General features: G+C 32.1%; 2 protein-coding genes and 1 long non-coding RNA gene across 3 annotated transcripts; all 3 read left to right on the top strand.

The window, feature by feature from the left end:
• Positions 1 to 3157: 3157 nt before the first annotated feature.
• LOC140759375 (non-specific lipid transfer protein GPI-anchored 6-like) lies at positions 3158 to 5720 on the top strand. The gene is made up of 3 exons (XM_073095920.1): positions 3158 to 3562; positions 4117 to 4224; positions 5429 to 5720. The coding sequence occupies exons 1-3, from the start codon at positions 3214 to 3216 to the stop codon at positions 5578 to 5580; spliced, it is 609 nt and encodes a 202-aa protein (XP_072952021.1). The 5' UTR covers positions 3158 to 3213; the 3' UTR covers positions 5581 to 5720.
• Positions 5721 to 8241: 2521 nt separating this feature from the next.
• Positions 8242 to 9763, top strand: LOC140759404 (uncharacterized). The gene is made up of 3 exons (XR_012104229.1): positions 8242 to 8586; positions 9169 to 9276; positions 9488 to 9763. It is a non-coding gene; the product is annotated as an uncharacterized lncRNA (long non-coding RNA).
• Positions 9764 to 11584: 1821 nt separating this feature from the next.
• LOC140759529 (non-specific lipid transfer protein GPI-anchored 14-like) lies at positions 11585 to 13990 on the top strand. Its single transcript, XM_073096112.1, has 3 exons — positions 11585 to 11989; positions 12350 to 12439; positions 13579 to 13990. The coding sequence occupies exons 1-3, from the start codon at positions 11656 to 11658 to the stop codon at positions 13746 to 13748; spliced, it is 594 nt and encodes a 197-aa protein (XP_072952213.1). The 5' UTR covers positions 11585 to 11655; the 3' UTR covers positions 13749 to 13990.
• Positions 13991 to 15613: the final 1623 nt, after the last annotated feature.

Consider the following 15613-nt stretch of genomic DNA (forward strand, 5'->3'; position numbering starts at 1 on the left):
TGATTTCATGTATATATTTATTTTTTATACACAACTTAAAAGTCACCTAAACTATTTAGAAAATATTATTAATTTCTAAACTAATTTTTTTAATAAAATTAAAAAAATAGAGTTTTTATATTTTCTTACAAAGATAGCCATAATAGAATTTGAACTCATAAGTGCTGACTATATTATCATATTAACATATTAACATATTAATCGCTCTAATAAAACTTATTACCCATTTCCTTCGTTTCTTATTCAAATTTATTCTTCAATCAAACGAAGCCTTTAATTTATCAAAAATAATTACAAGGCCTATAAATAATAAGTTGGCTGCCCTTAATTAAAGAACATATATATATATATATATATATATATATATATATATAGTAGGTATAAGTCCACCGCAATGTCACGCTGGCGGCTAATTGTAATAATGGAAGTATATGGAGTTATATGGTCATATTGGCTGGTTTGGGCGGTGGCCAACTGTGTTGATACGATTCCATGTGATTAATTAGAATCCTAAAAGACTATTTTGAGCATATAATTTGGGATTATTTTTGTTAATTAATAGACAAGCAAACTTTGTTAATTACATCATCTAGATCACTTGGGCTTAGGGCTCTTCATAGGGCCAGGCCAGGCCAGGCCCAAAAGGTTGGGCCTGGGCCCGAAGCTACTTCGAGAGGAGTAGAGAATCTAATAGTGTCCCAGTTAAATTAATGTCGTATATTTTTTGTTTCGATTCGAACCTGATTATCTGAGCGCTATACATTTACTAAAATGATCATAAAAGTGTCGATCATCCCTTCGATCACATTCTAAGAGTAAATTAATCTCTTTATTTTCTTAAACCAATAAGCTTACAAAACTAAAGATCTAACCATTAATCTAGATTAGAATATCTATTAACTCATAATCAATCTTCAACTGTTTAAATACCTAGTAATCTCAATTTAGTAGCCAGGAATATTAGAAACGAGCAAAGTCATGCTTATATTCAACTCGTTTTTTATATTTCTGACATCAAATCTTAGTTAGAAAAAAGAAATTTAAATTTAGAATTCATAAACAACCAGCTCAATTGACTGCGTAGCTGCAACATTAATGCAGAAGTAGTGTCATTTGAGCATCTTTAAGACATTCCAACTGTATCTCATTTAAACACCGAAATCTTAGCAATCTTGTCTTCTTCATTGATAGTTTATCTAACTAAGAACTTGACTTCGACTTGTCTAACCATAATAATCCTATTCAAGTGCAACTCGTTCATATTGCCGGTAAATATAAGATATTAGAGTTGATATTTGATAAAGTTTTCATAGTAATATTATTATCATATGTATATTGTTTATATTTATTAGAATTCGATTCAGTTATTTTTAATTGATATATTAAGGAGGGCTAGTTCTATGAACAAAATGAATAAGTTAAGATCCATTTAAATTAGACCTAGATTTTTTTTTTTTTTTTTTTTGCCAAACTAACTTATAGTATATCTTAAAATTTTCTCTCTATATTATTGTTACAAATTTATGATTAACATCCTACATACATTATAAATGTAGCCGAATATTTTGAATTTTATTGCGAGATAGCTCCTAGGTTGATAAGGAGTATTCACCTGCATTTTATAAAAAATAACCTAAAAAGGACTTACTCTCGAAGAAGATGACAGAGTATTTAAAAAATAAATAAAGTCGGTATCATTTAAGATAAGAGTTACAAAGAGCTTATTGCAGTGGGTCAGATCAGACTTTACAAACGCGAAGACAAAAAGCTTGTCCAATAAGATCATGAGCAGTTATATTATTTCATATATCCGTAGAACAGAAGCAAATAGTGGGTGAATGAATCATGCATGCACCTAGAGATTTCTTAAATGTGGAGGGACATCAAAGCCCTAAATTTTCGCTAAAAAGAGCCAAGGGTTTGCTAACTCCACTCTAATTTGCTAGCCTTTGGAGTTCATTAGACAACTTTTTTCTAATATATATATATAGATATGAAAAGGTAGAGTATAAATTATAAATCTAGAAACAGATGAGATGTGAAATCTACATTTTCCTATCTTAAATTGAAAAGAGATATATATCTTCCATTAATATGGGACCATTTAGCATGCTTCCATGACCACTAGACCCATGATACTTCATTCTACCAGAAGCTATATTTGCATCACATTCTCTTAACTACAAGGACTTCTATCTGCACTGCTACAGACCCATGATTTAATTATTTAGATAGCTTCTTCTTCTTCTACTTCTTCTTCTCTTCTACTACTACTACTTCTTCTGCTTTTTCTTGACAAATAGCATCAAAATTGAACGGTTTATAAAACTTATACATATAATTAATAACTAAGACAAGAGAAAAGATATATTTAATTCAGAATTACAAGTCTATGGAGTTTATATATCTGTTCCTAAGATCTCTCTATCGTTTCTTTAGTCCATATTTGGGCCAAGCAATAAATATGACAACCTTTTATCCTGCTCCAAAATTAATGGACTATAGTTTGAGACTTACGGCTCTCCTTAAAAGTGTCGGTGAAAAAAATAAAATAAAATAAATTTGTCTCTCGATCCGATTTTAATTATATACATATCTGATAGATTAACGAATTCATAGATTAATCATAAGCTAGATAAAATAGTTAGTTACTCTTTTCTGACATATAAATTGAATAATTATTTACCGAAAAATTTAGATGATTGAGATTTGATTTGCCTTAAAATTTTATAAAATATTCATCGTCGACAAAATTTGTCATATATATGTCGTTGAATTTAGATATTTATAGATATTTTCGAACGTCTAAATATAGACCACAAAATTTCATATATATGTTTGTATGAGAACCTCACAAACTAACATAAGAATCACATTTTTTTGTTATATATAAATATAAAATGATGGGTATATGACACCGAATTAATACAACGATGATTAAAAATAAAAATAAAAACAAAAACAAAGATATTGTTGCTCACGTAAGTTTTCATGATTGAAGTCTTTTGCAGTTCCAACATAATATATATAGTTGAACTTTCCTTTCAAATTGGTTACACTCGTACCAAAGCTTCCTATGCCCATTAAATTCATAGACGGCAATGATAGCTTCCCCTAACCCCATCTATCAACTATAAGAAGGCCAGCTAAAGAACCAAATATCCATATCATTCATCCTATTTCTCTCCCCTCTTTACCTTCCTCGGTAGTATCATGGCAGCCTCTGTAGTAGCAATGATGCCATTGTTGTTGTTGCTGCTGCTTCTGTTGAGCTTTACGGTCTTTGTGAGCTCCGACCTCGCAAAAGATCGAGCAGAATGCACCAACCAGTTGGTCGGGCTCACACCGTGCTTGAGTTATGTCCAATACGGTGCAAGTGCAAAGACTCCGACACCAGATTGCTGCTCTAGCACTAAAACCGTTATAGATAAGAGCATGCGGTGTCTTTGTGTTCTTATCCATGATAGAAATGATCCGAATTTAGGGATAAAATTTAACATCACTCGTGTGGTTATACTCCCTCCCAAGTGTGGCCTTCCTCTCAATATTTCTGAATGCCTCGGTGAGTATATAACAACCTTAGGCATGTTAATTACTTGCATATATGCATTTATGGATACTCTTCGAGTTACTTTCTGATAATTATATATTTTTATAATTATTTAAATTAAAATAGAAATAATGCCCTTATTTGAATTGCTATCGTTTCCATATATATGCATCTCATGAATCTTCTTTATGATAAATAGATCCTTTGAATTATTAAAATTATCTCAAACATCTATTTCTTTAGATTTTTATTATTTTTCCTCCCAACAAATTTATATGACATGCTAACATTATATTTTGGAGAAGAAAAATTAGAAATTTTTTAATTTATTAAAATATATTATCTTTTTAGGGGGGTAATTTATAGTCTTTTCAACTTTTCCCTCAAAAGTAAGGGTTTTAAGGGATGTATATATAAATATTAAATAAGAAAAATTTAAAAGAGTACGTATACATTAGAAGGAACTTTCTAATCCCAGAGAAGTAAAAGATTGAATTAATGGGTCATTAATTAATATGAATTGCTGTAGTTTCTTTCTAATTAATAAGCTCTTGTTGATGGTGAAGGACTGCTGAATCTCCCAAAGAACTCAGCAGATGCGAAGGACTTTGAGCAGCTCGAAGATGAAATCGAAGCGTTTAAAGCTGCAGGAGGAAATGGATCCAAATCCAATGGTAATCATCCCTTGTATGCAATTATTAACCTAATCTTATCATTAGTCGTTCTAATCTTGCATTAATTGCGGTAATACACACACATAACCATATATATATATATATATATAGTACTTTGTTCGTTAACCATGTCGGCAGTTGAGATAAATTAATAGCTTAGGTTGGTTATACGTAGCACTCTTAAGTTATCGTTATTTTACACATAAATACCTATAAGCTTTTTTATATCCACTTAGGCCCTCGAACAAATTATATATCTATCCACAAAACCCTCTTAATTCAGGGTCTATATGGTAAAAAAAAGTGTGTGTATGTGGTTGATCATATGCTAGACTTAACCCTAAGTATGAGAAAATAATTTTCTTAATTACTTGCTCCTATTTTCTAAAATGGATTCTCTAATATGAGAAGGTGTTTTTCGAAAAAAAATAAGTATGATTCTGACGATAAATTCTAATTTTTTGGGAATGAGGTCCAAACATTAGGTTCAAAGTATAAATACCATAAACATGAGGTGTTTCGTGTACATATTTTGACATAGAGCTATTTTTAATATATTTTTTTGACACTTTGACCCCTCGACTATGTAATATCTCTCAACCGTCCTGATGGTGTCGTTTTCTCTTTTTCCTCTAATTAAAGTTAGGGCGAAAAATAATTAATATAAGGTAGTCGTTGTACTTGAAATTAATAAGATTGATGACGTTACTTCTGTTCATTCTGTTGCACCTAACTCGAATATTGATATAATGTCATGCACCGTCTTCATCTATAAATTTAATTTATGGTTAAATATATTTTATTATTTTATATTTATCCTCAAAATTATATTAATTTATGTATTTCAAAAGTTTTAAATTAATCTGTGTATCTATATTTAAAGTGAGATCATTAATTTTTCTCTTAAACTTAACTTCACGAAGCAAAATAACTAAAATATATTTATCGTGTTTGTTACAAAGACATGTAAGATTTTAAGATAATGCTGCTAACTGAATAAAATAGTCACGATTTTACTTTAGTCATAAGTATGGAGATTGATTCGAGACTATATTTTTAAGTATAAAAAGTAAAGTAATTTTAGACATAAATTATAAAAGATGATAAAAAATATATATAGATATAGGGTTAACATAAAGGTGTTATTTAAAAAATTTCATATTAATTTATTTTATTTCTTAAAATTTTGCTCTCATCCTTGCAGTCGAAAGCAATGCAAATGAAAACGCAACACCGACGACAAATACAAGCAATGGATGTAGCAAAAGGTTGCTAGGGATTACGATGGCAAATGGGGCATGGATATTTTCCCTTATTTATCCTCTCTTTATATATTGGGGAATTAGTTTCCTTTAAATCCTTGCCACAACTTTGCGCAATTATTGTTACAATTCATCAAATCACAAATAAATTTGTAATTTTTGAACTAATTTTATTTAGTCCTGATTGCATAAATATAAGTTGTGCAGGGTTTGAGATCTAAGAAATTTGTTCAAACTTTTACGGTTTCTCTTTATATTATAGTTTAGCTCGATTATAACTTACTTTTCGTGCCTTCATGGTTGGTAGTACAAATTGGGGAACATATTTTATATGGCTAACTTATTGTGGTTTAATTCGGATGTGTTGCCCTAATCGTGCCCAAAATGAAATACATTAGGACTCTACAATTAGAGTGAGTGTAATCATAGCCGTCAGATATGTGCAACCAATATATCCAACAAAGATGACCTTCCCCAAACTTCATCACAATTTTTTTATTTTGTTTCATAACATATATGCATGCCCTAATTTATTAACTCCCAATCCAAGACCAATCTAAAGAAAGAAGAAGAAGAAGAAGAAGAAGAAAGCCCAGAAGCCAGACCCATGTACCAAGAGGTGCAAAAGGACCAACCCAACTAACCAAACATCCATTTGTATCTCCACCCTAACCAACTCAGAAGGTTCCCTATCAATATATATATATATATATATATATATATACCAGAAGGAGGCTCATAAGGTTCCTATCAACTTCTTCTCTCGCTTATTATTCTTCCCTCAACTCAATGACGTCTCACTCTAAGGGGATGATGCTCTTGGATTGTAGCTTTAGGGTTCCCTCGGCTTCTTCGCCCCGCCGGATTTGGCGAGTGTCCGGCGGACTGCCGACGTCCAGGACCCTGAGGCGGGTCCGACACCGACGCCGGATTGCTCCCTGTGTGATTTGATGAAGCATAGAGATGATCCTACTGTAGGGATTAAGAATGAATGTTACATGCACTTGCTATGATGGTTCCTCCTTTGTGCAAACTACCTATTAGTATCTCTCACCGTCCATGTAAATAATGATCTACTTCTTGGATAATAACATTCTAACTATGTGCTTATGTCTATAACTATTTTTTTTTTATACAATTGTTTTTTTTATAACAAAAGTAGTTCAATAGTTAGATTTCTCATCCAATTTAACATAGCCTTGCCGAAGTTATCAAGATGTCCCTTTATGAGTAATTTAAATATTTTGACAATTTTATTATATTTAATAAAAAAAGTATTTAAACAATTTTAATTGATTTTGATAAGTTGAACGAGAAATCTAATTGTTTCACTTTAGTTACAAGTATCAGGATTAATTTGGTGCTGCTAATAGCAAGTATTTTTGTAGTAATAATAAAATGTTAATAATGATAAATTAAAAGGTAAAATATTTTAATGTTGATACCTTCCATCAAATCGCCAAATGAGAAGCATTTTTTGAGAATAAACTCCGAAATGTAAATACTAAAAGATAGAGAGTAAATCATAAATTTATAAAAGCAAGCACAATATGTGAAATGTGCATTTCTCTATCTTAAATTGAAATGAGTTATATATCTTCCATTGATCAATAACACCCATGATACTAGAAGGGCTTCTATACTGCTACAAAATTAAGATCTACAACTTATATACATAAATTCGATATATATATTTTTTTAAAAAAATTGAGAATTACAAGCTTAGGTTAGAATGTAAGTTGGATAGTTGGTTGAAACTCTTTCTCTAGATATATATATATATATATATATATATATATATATATATATATATATATATATATAACTCCACATCTTGGAAAGAAATTAAAGATGGATAAAATGGTTTAAAATCTTAAATTCATAATTGCAATACCCTCGGTATCCCTATACATTAAACTAGTTAAAGAAGATCAAATTGAACTAATAAAAAAAAAAAGAAGGAAAAAGAAATTCTACTTTCTATCCAAATTTGCCAATCAAAATACTAATGATTAACTTCGCTGAAGCAAAAGTGAAACACGAAACTAAACGAAACATATCCATAAATATGTGTTTGAACCGCGAGGGAACTAACCCTGCAATGATATAGAATTTTGGTAAGGACCAGTGAGTCCACTTCAGTAGCTAAATTGAGAATGATCTTTTCTAACGGGGAAGTGGGTCAGTTTGCCCTAAAGTGTTATAAGTTATATAATTGCAATTTCCAATGGGCAGAGGACAAGTCTTTGATTGTGAGTGTTTCTAGATCTCTGTTTACGTGTCTAAGTATCGCCCACAAACTTTTCTATTCACAAATTAGCATATGAATCACATTTTACTATATGTCATTATCGATATGAATGATAGGCCCCAACTGACTAAAGTCAAGTAAGAGATTCGTTTATATATGTTTTAACATTTAAACTTTTCGTGAATGCATAAATCGATTGTTTACACTCTTTTGACTTGGTTTTGGAGTTGGATTTAGTGATCAATTCTGATCAAACGTTTTTCACGTAAATATTCCACAACATATATGTGGTTGAACTGCATGGCCTTTCAAGTTGGTTACAGTACTCTTACGTACGTAGCAACATAAAAGATAGGTGAACTTTCATTTCAAATTGGTTACACTCGTACCACAATATTCTACGGCCATTAAATTCATAGATGGCAATGATAGCTTCATCTAACCATCTATCAACTATAAAAAGACTAACTAGAGAAGCAATTTCGATATCATCCCCATCCCCTATGGCAACCTCTAGAGCACCAGTACCATTGCTGCAGCTGCTGCTACTTTTCTCGAGCTTCTACTCTCTTGCGAGCGCCGATCTCGCAAAAGACCGGTCGGAGTGCACCGACCAGTTGATCGGGCTTGGACCGTGCATGAGTTTTATCATGGGCGGTGGGGATTCGAAGAGTCCGACACCGGACTGCTGCTCCAGCCTTAAGACTGTGGTTGATAAGAGCATGAAGTGTCTTTGTATTCTTGTGCATGATAGAAATGATCCAAATCTAGGGATTAAGTATAACCTCACTAGTGTGCTTCGCCTCCCTTCCAAATGTCATCTTCCTGTCGATGTTGCTAAATGCCCTAGTAAGTATATATCAACCTTAGACATGTTAATTGCATGCATTTGGAAATAGGTTTCGTTTTATTTTAATTAGTAATTAACGAGACAAAGCAAACATAACGCATTGCTTTTTAATTTCTTTTGCAAAGAAATTTATACTTGCTCAAGTGAGATGGGCTTACTATTTTCTGTTTCATTGTTTTTTATTTGAATTTTTTTTTTTTTTGGAATGCCCTCCAAAATCTGTAGTTTTTATACGTATGTCTTTCTAGCTACTTTTTAATGAAGCATTTAATAAGTATATTAACCAAAGATGCTCTTAATAAATAAATTTTGACTATATATATAGTTTATCTACAAAAAGAATCAAAATTTTTAAGGGGTTGTAAATAGAAATATATATCAAATTTATAGTTCCTTTTGTTTTGCAGGAACTATTTGAGTTTCCTTAGCTTTTTGATATATAAGAGTTCGTAAATCATAAAGTAACAAGTAAAACATAAAAAGGAGAACCATATGAAAGAGTTAATTAATGGATCATGCGTCAAGTAATATGAATTGTTTTTAGTTTCTTTCTAATTAATAAGCTCTTCTTAATGGCGAAGGACTACTGAATCTCCCCACGAACTCAGCAGATACAAAGGACTTCGAGCAGCTTGCAGATGAAATCAAAGGGTTTGAAGCTGCAGGAGGAAATGGATCCAAATCAAATGGTAATCATCCCTTCTATAAACCAAAAAGAAAAAATAAAAAATAAAAATTCAAGTCTTTGTCTTAATTATCTAAATATCACAATCGATCCAACTCATCATTAATTGCTCTAACCATGCATTAATTGCAGCAATTAGTTAACTAAATATATTTGCAACTACCTTAATCTTACTTTGTTGATTATTTTTTTCACCTTTGTTCTCCTCCTTGCAGGAGGAAGTGCTACAACCGGAAACGTAGCACCATTGACAAACACTAGCAATGGAAGTAGCAAAAGATTGCTAGGGATGACGATGGAAAGCGGGGCATGGATATTCTCCATTTTTATTCTCTTTTTAAATTAGGGAATTAGTTTGTGCTAATCCTTGTGCAACTTTGCATAATTATTCTTACAATTCATCATATGGCTGATAAATTTGTAATTCTTGAACTAGTTTTATTTAGTCCAGATTGCATAAATATGAGCTGTGAGAGGTTTGGAAGATAAAAGTTTGTTCATAATCTGTTGCTTATTTTCATATACTCTCTTTTATTTCTTTTTTTATAATACTTTGACCTTTTTAACTATTTTATCCTGTCATAAATTGAAGAGATAGTTTGAAGATTTTATATAGTTAAGAGGGTAAATGTGTCGAAACTATAAAATAAATAAAAAAAGTATATAAAAATGAGCACTTCAGGGGTCTAAATATAATTAGACTCTATATCTAAGTCGGTCCTTATCACAATAATAGTCTAATAGTATAATACATATGGACCGTGCATGGCCATAGTTAATGACACGCCTGTATATCGCAGGTGGAAATATGTAAAGTAAGTACAACTGATTAATGTTCATTATTCTATTCACGAATAACGTGATATTTATTCCATTCAGTAAATCCATGATACGAGTAATTAGCAAATCTTGATATAGTTGCTAATAATTCTATATAATATATATGCAAGAAAACTAGATATATAGTCGTGGGGGCCTCATAATATACGCCATAAATATTTTGGAAGATAAGAGTTATTATTGTTCTTTAACCAATACTAAAGACAACTTATAATTTATCATTTGTGATTCAGCTCTATTTTCACTTACTTTGTTATGCTTTAAACTTCTTAAACCTTTAACTCCCAGTAGTTCAGACCAAATCATAACAATTAGATATTTCATTCAAACATAAGGTGTTTGATTAGCTGCTAGTATTTGTCACTAGGAAGAAATTATAAAAGAATCAAACTATCTCTACTGAATATTTAGAATAAATACTAACTTATCCTAATACTATGTTACTGTATTTCTATGTATATATTATACTTATATGATATATTAGGCAGCCAAGCGACCTCTAAGATCTTTAGTCAATTCTGAATATTGATTGAGGTCCTCGTAAGCATTCATGGCGTCCAATAAAGATCCAAAATTTTCCCAGCCCATTCATTGATGATCACTTTCGATGTACCTGCCCTAGCAAACACTTTGTCTAGCTAACTGCCACCATTGAATGTGTTCTCAGTGAATTTCCTCTCAGATTCACAGTTGTGTCAAATAATATTCCATTTAAAATGTCTAGCCATTTAATGGACAAATGACAAATTTAGTGTGGTACCGATTTGATCGTGAACATTTAAAATCAAATTCTCAAGGGTCCCATAGAATTAAGCAGGTATTAGTATAGCCGTCAGATATGTGCAAACGATATGTGTCAATCTATCCTAGTTCGTCTGAGCATGGTGCCCTAATTATATCTGAAATTGAATATAGAAACTCATATGAATAGAACAAACATAACCAAACACTTACAATCGATGCGTTAATATGCATGTACTCTCCAAACGCAAATTCCCCTGGAATCCAATAAAACATCGGCTTTGAGATACTCCATCAAATGCCCTAATTTGTAACTCCCGTCCCGATGTCCCAATTCAAGTCCAATTGAAGAAAGCCCACAAGCCATGCAGTCCATATATATATATATTAATCCATGCACTTATCCACCATGCATGCACAAGGTGTCACAAAGGACCACCCCAACTAACCAAACAAGCCCACACATCCACTTGTATCTCTACCCATTTACACATGCCAAACCACCTTTGTACCAGTCTTTATTGCAATCTCATCCCCTCCCTATCTATCTATCTATCTATCTATCTATCTATCTATCTATCTATCTCTATGATTCTCTCTCTCTCTCTCTCTCTCTCTCTCTCTCTCTCTCTCTCTCTCTCTCTCTCTCTCTCTCTCTCTCTATATATATATATATATATATATATATATATACGAAAAGGAGGCCCATATATAGTATTCTAATCAACTTCTTCTTCTTCGTCCCTCTCTCTCTCTCTCTCTCTCTCTCTCTCTCTCTCTCTTTATTCTTCTCTTCAACTCAATGGCATTTCGCTCTCAAGGGATGATGCTCTTGGCCATGGTAGTTTTGGGGTTCCTTGGCTTCGCCGCGCCGGACTTGGCGAGCGACCGGGCGGAATGCACCGACGAGCTTATAGGGCTGGCGACGTGCCTGACGTACGTGCAGGGCCACGCGGTGGCGCCGACGCCGGACTGCTGCGCCGGAATGAAGCATGTGCTCGACACCAAGAGGAAATGCCTGTGTGTTTTGATTAAGGATAGAGATGATCCTAATGTAGGGATTAAGATGAATGTTACACTTGCTATGATGGTTCCTTCTTTGTGTAAACTGCCTGCTAATATCTCTCGCTGTCCAGGTAAACAATGATCTACTTCTTGCACTCTTACCTTTTTGTTCTTAGTTTTTTTTATTTTTTTTCAATAAACCTTGGATTTTACTTTTATTATTTCAGAAACAGCCCTTGATCTATTGTTTATTTTCATATTGACCCTTCCATTAGTCGACTGTTTGATTTTCTTTTATTAAGCTTATGTTAAACAAAAAAAAAGGAAAGAAAGTTGATAGTAAAATAGTTAATTAACGTATTCTATCTAGAATATTAATTATGATAATAAAGAAAGAAAAATATATATATGAATAAATGATAAAACTTTCTATTATTTTTTCCCTTATTAAGTTCTTCCTGTTATACATTAATTGATGATTAATATTGCAGCCCTGTTGAACCTGCCACCACATTCAAAGGATGCTGAGATCTTTGAGCAATTCGGAAGTGGAGGTGAAAAGAATAGCACAAGTAGCAGTGGTCAGTTTCGTATTGTAGTTATTAATTTTTATATATTTTAGATCAAATTCAAATTTAAATTTAAGAACATGCATGTGCATGTAATTCCTGCACACACCTAAAACTTGTCAGTGCCCACAATATAATTAATTAGATGTACATTGTATCTGGGAATAGGTCAACATGTGTCGCTTTTCAATAGTTCCGAGAGAGTGAATATATTACTTTATATATATATATTACTTTATAGTGAGGACAATAACAATAAAAATGTTTTCAGTTAATATATTTTAGTTTTTAATTAGCTTGGCAGTATTGGAGAAGTGAAGAAACATTATATTATCTTCAATCTTTTCTCTCTCGAACCGTGGGCATTCTATTATAAATTAATTGTTATGATTAAATCCACTCAAATGGTATTAGGTAAGTATTTATTTAGTTACAAGCATATTAAGTTGTTATTTAATTGTTATAATCAGAAGAGACTGTTATAAAGGGGTATATGTTAAATTTTCCTAAAATAAAGTTTAGAACTATTTATTGAAGATTTTATTCTAATTTGTTTAACTATAACTTCTAGTACAATTTAGAGGGAAGAGTATTATGCTATTAATTTTTTATGATTGACATTTTTTACATAATTTAATATCTTTTAGGGTTAATTTTAATTAGACTCCCTTAAACTAAACAAAGAATTCTACGTATATCCCTTTAAACTATGAATATGGACTTCTAAACTAAACAAAATTTTGGTTAGAGAATTTACGTAGTAAAAAGAAATTTTGTAAGTGTATGTGAAAAAAAAAAGTGAAAGTTCTGATGCAAGAATTTGGTTGATACTAATAAATTTTATATGGTTTACATTTTTAACATAATCAAAATATAATTTATATTTCTCAAGATTAATTTTATTTAAACCTCTTAAACTAAAAAAAACTATATATATTTCATTGAAGCACGAGAAAAGGTAACTACATAAACTACTTTTGAAGTACACAATATTTTAATTCAAAAGTGTATGTCAAAAATAATAATAGTTTATAAAATTAAAGTGAAATTATTCATATTTTGTATACGAGTAACTCTACAATCTTGCCCCCCTCCCCCCGGGATCAAAAAAGTCCAGTTGATGAAAAAAGATTACTGTGGTTGTGTTACAGTGAGCAGTGATACAAAGGGAAGCCAGGTTGGGAGCTCAGCTGCGGCAGAAGCGAGCAGCAGTGATGGCAGCCGCAGTGCGATTGGAGGGAAGAGTAGTAGTAGTAGGTGGTTGGGCGAGGCCTATGCATTCATCTACTTCCTCTCTCTTGTTTTCTTGTTCTTGAGTTAAATGCTACATTACTACATAGCTATCTATCTAGCTAGGGCAACCCTTTGTTTTATTATAGTGGCTAAGTGCACAATAAGTTGCATACTTTCAACAGCTCATGATCTCAATGTCTCAGCCACCTTAAGTTTTTACCCTCTATGAGCTCTCTCTTTCTCTTTCTCTCTGTGTATGTGTGTGTAATATTATCATTTGTTGCCTTGTTGGTTGATGTATTTAATGGATTACAATTTGGTTATAACCTAGGAGTGCTTTATCCGAAAGCTGCACTAGAGGATCGTTATTATATTTTAGATGTGTTGCATGGATAAAAAATTAGGAAAAGTTGTGTGCACTTTATCTCGACGTGGTTTGGCCTAATCGTACGAAATCTTTCATTACTTTCAACTTAAGCATCTAATTTGCTTACTTAGACCGAAATTAATGCAATCGTTACCTTTTCGATTGAAAAGGAAAACACTCTTCGATCGTAACTTACCAAACTACAAAGAGGAGGTGCAATTTCCCAAGAAAATCTAATGGCCCTCTTATAATTATATTTTCTTTCCTCGGTATTACACGTTTATATATCTAAATTTCTTGGTTAAATAACACACTCTATTGTAACATATATCTAGCTTCTTGGAATATCTTAAACTCGAAGGGCCTGATGGGTCTGGCCGAGCCCATTTGATGGCTGCCGCGAAGTCATCGCCGTCAATGCCGTCAGCAGTCTGATGGGCGAGATGAGAAAATTAGTTATAGAGAGGAAGAAGACTATTCCTACAAATTATGTATGTATGTTATATAGCAGTGCAAAGACTTTGAAATGGTCAATAACTTGGTATGAATTAGTAAGCTAAGTTTGTCTGTGTGTCCACTCTCGGCTTCTCTCACCCTCTACTCGGTAATTTCTTTAATTTTATTTGACTTGACTTTATGATAAATAATTATATTTAGTTACAATGACTCACAATAAGTCACTCTCGGCTCCCCTCATCCTCTGCTTGAGATTGGTTTAAAGAGATAATAAAAGACTTCTTCTTGGATACTGTTATTGGGTAACATATATCTCTTTAATTTTGTTTGACTTGGCTTATGGTTGATATTTTTAGATTGTATATTTCAACCTTGGTCATATATTTATGGATCCCTTGACCATGTCATATATATATATATATATATCAACGTCAGTTAGCGTTACCATGACTGGGATTTGGAACTAATTGGCTAATGGTGCTGATGTGGCTATTAATAACTTCACGTCGTGATGTCCTAACTACGTTTATATGCTTCTAAATCTTTACTCTGTCTCATATATATAAGTTACCATTTTCTTTGCGTGTCACCGTAACTTTGGGAAGTAGTAATGAATTCGAATATTTAATTTTTTTTCCTCTCATTACGGAACCGGTTAGTACGAGCAGAAGTATCAATAACTTTTTATACCTTATTAAAAATAAATTAGTTTTTCTAAAATCTTTTTCTCTCCTATATGATCTATAAATCGTGAAGATATAGAAAGTCATGTATTGGGTACTTATTTGAGCTTGAAGTTGTCGAGATTCAATTCAATATTGAAATAATTTTGATACCTTAGTTTCTCCACACTATCTACTACGACGAGACTGCCCTAAAGTTTTGGGACTCAATTAACCTATGAGACAAATAATATATGTACAATGATAGTTTTATCTCTCATTTGCTTAATTTCTTAGCAAATTAATTAGGAAACGTTACCCGAAAAGTCTTGAAGTCATTTTTCAATTCATGATCTTATCTATCAGAACTTTGTTAGCAAGTAATCTTACGACACAAGATATTGAACTATTCCAAAGGTGATCCCTATGAACTACTATATAAAGGCATGCAAACATACACACTATTCT

This window comes from Typha angustifolia, chromosome 4, assembly GCF_048772165.1.
Source record: "Typha angustifolia cultivar Huaian chromosome 4, ASM4877216v1, whole genome shotgun sequence".
Taxonomy (NCBI): domain Eukaryota; kingdom Viridiplantae; phylum Streptophyta; class Magnoliopsida; order Poales; family Typhaceae; genus Typha; species Typha angustifolia.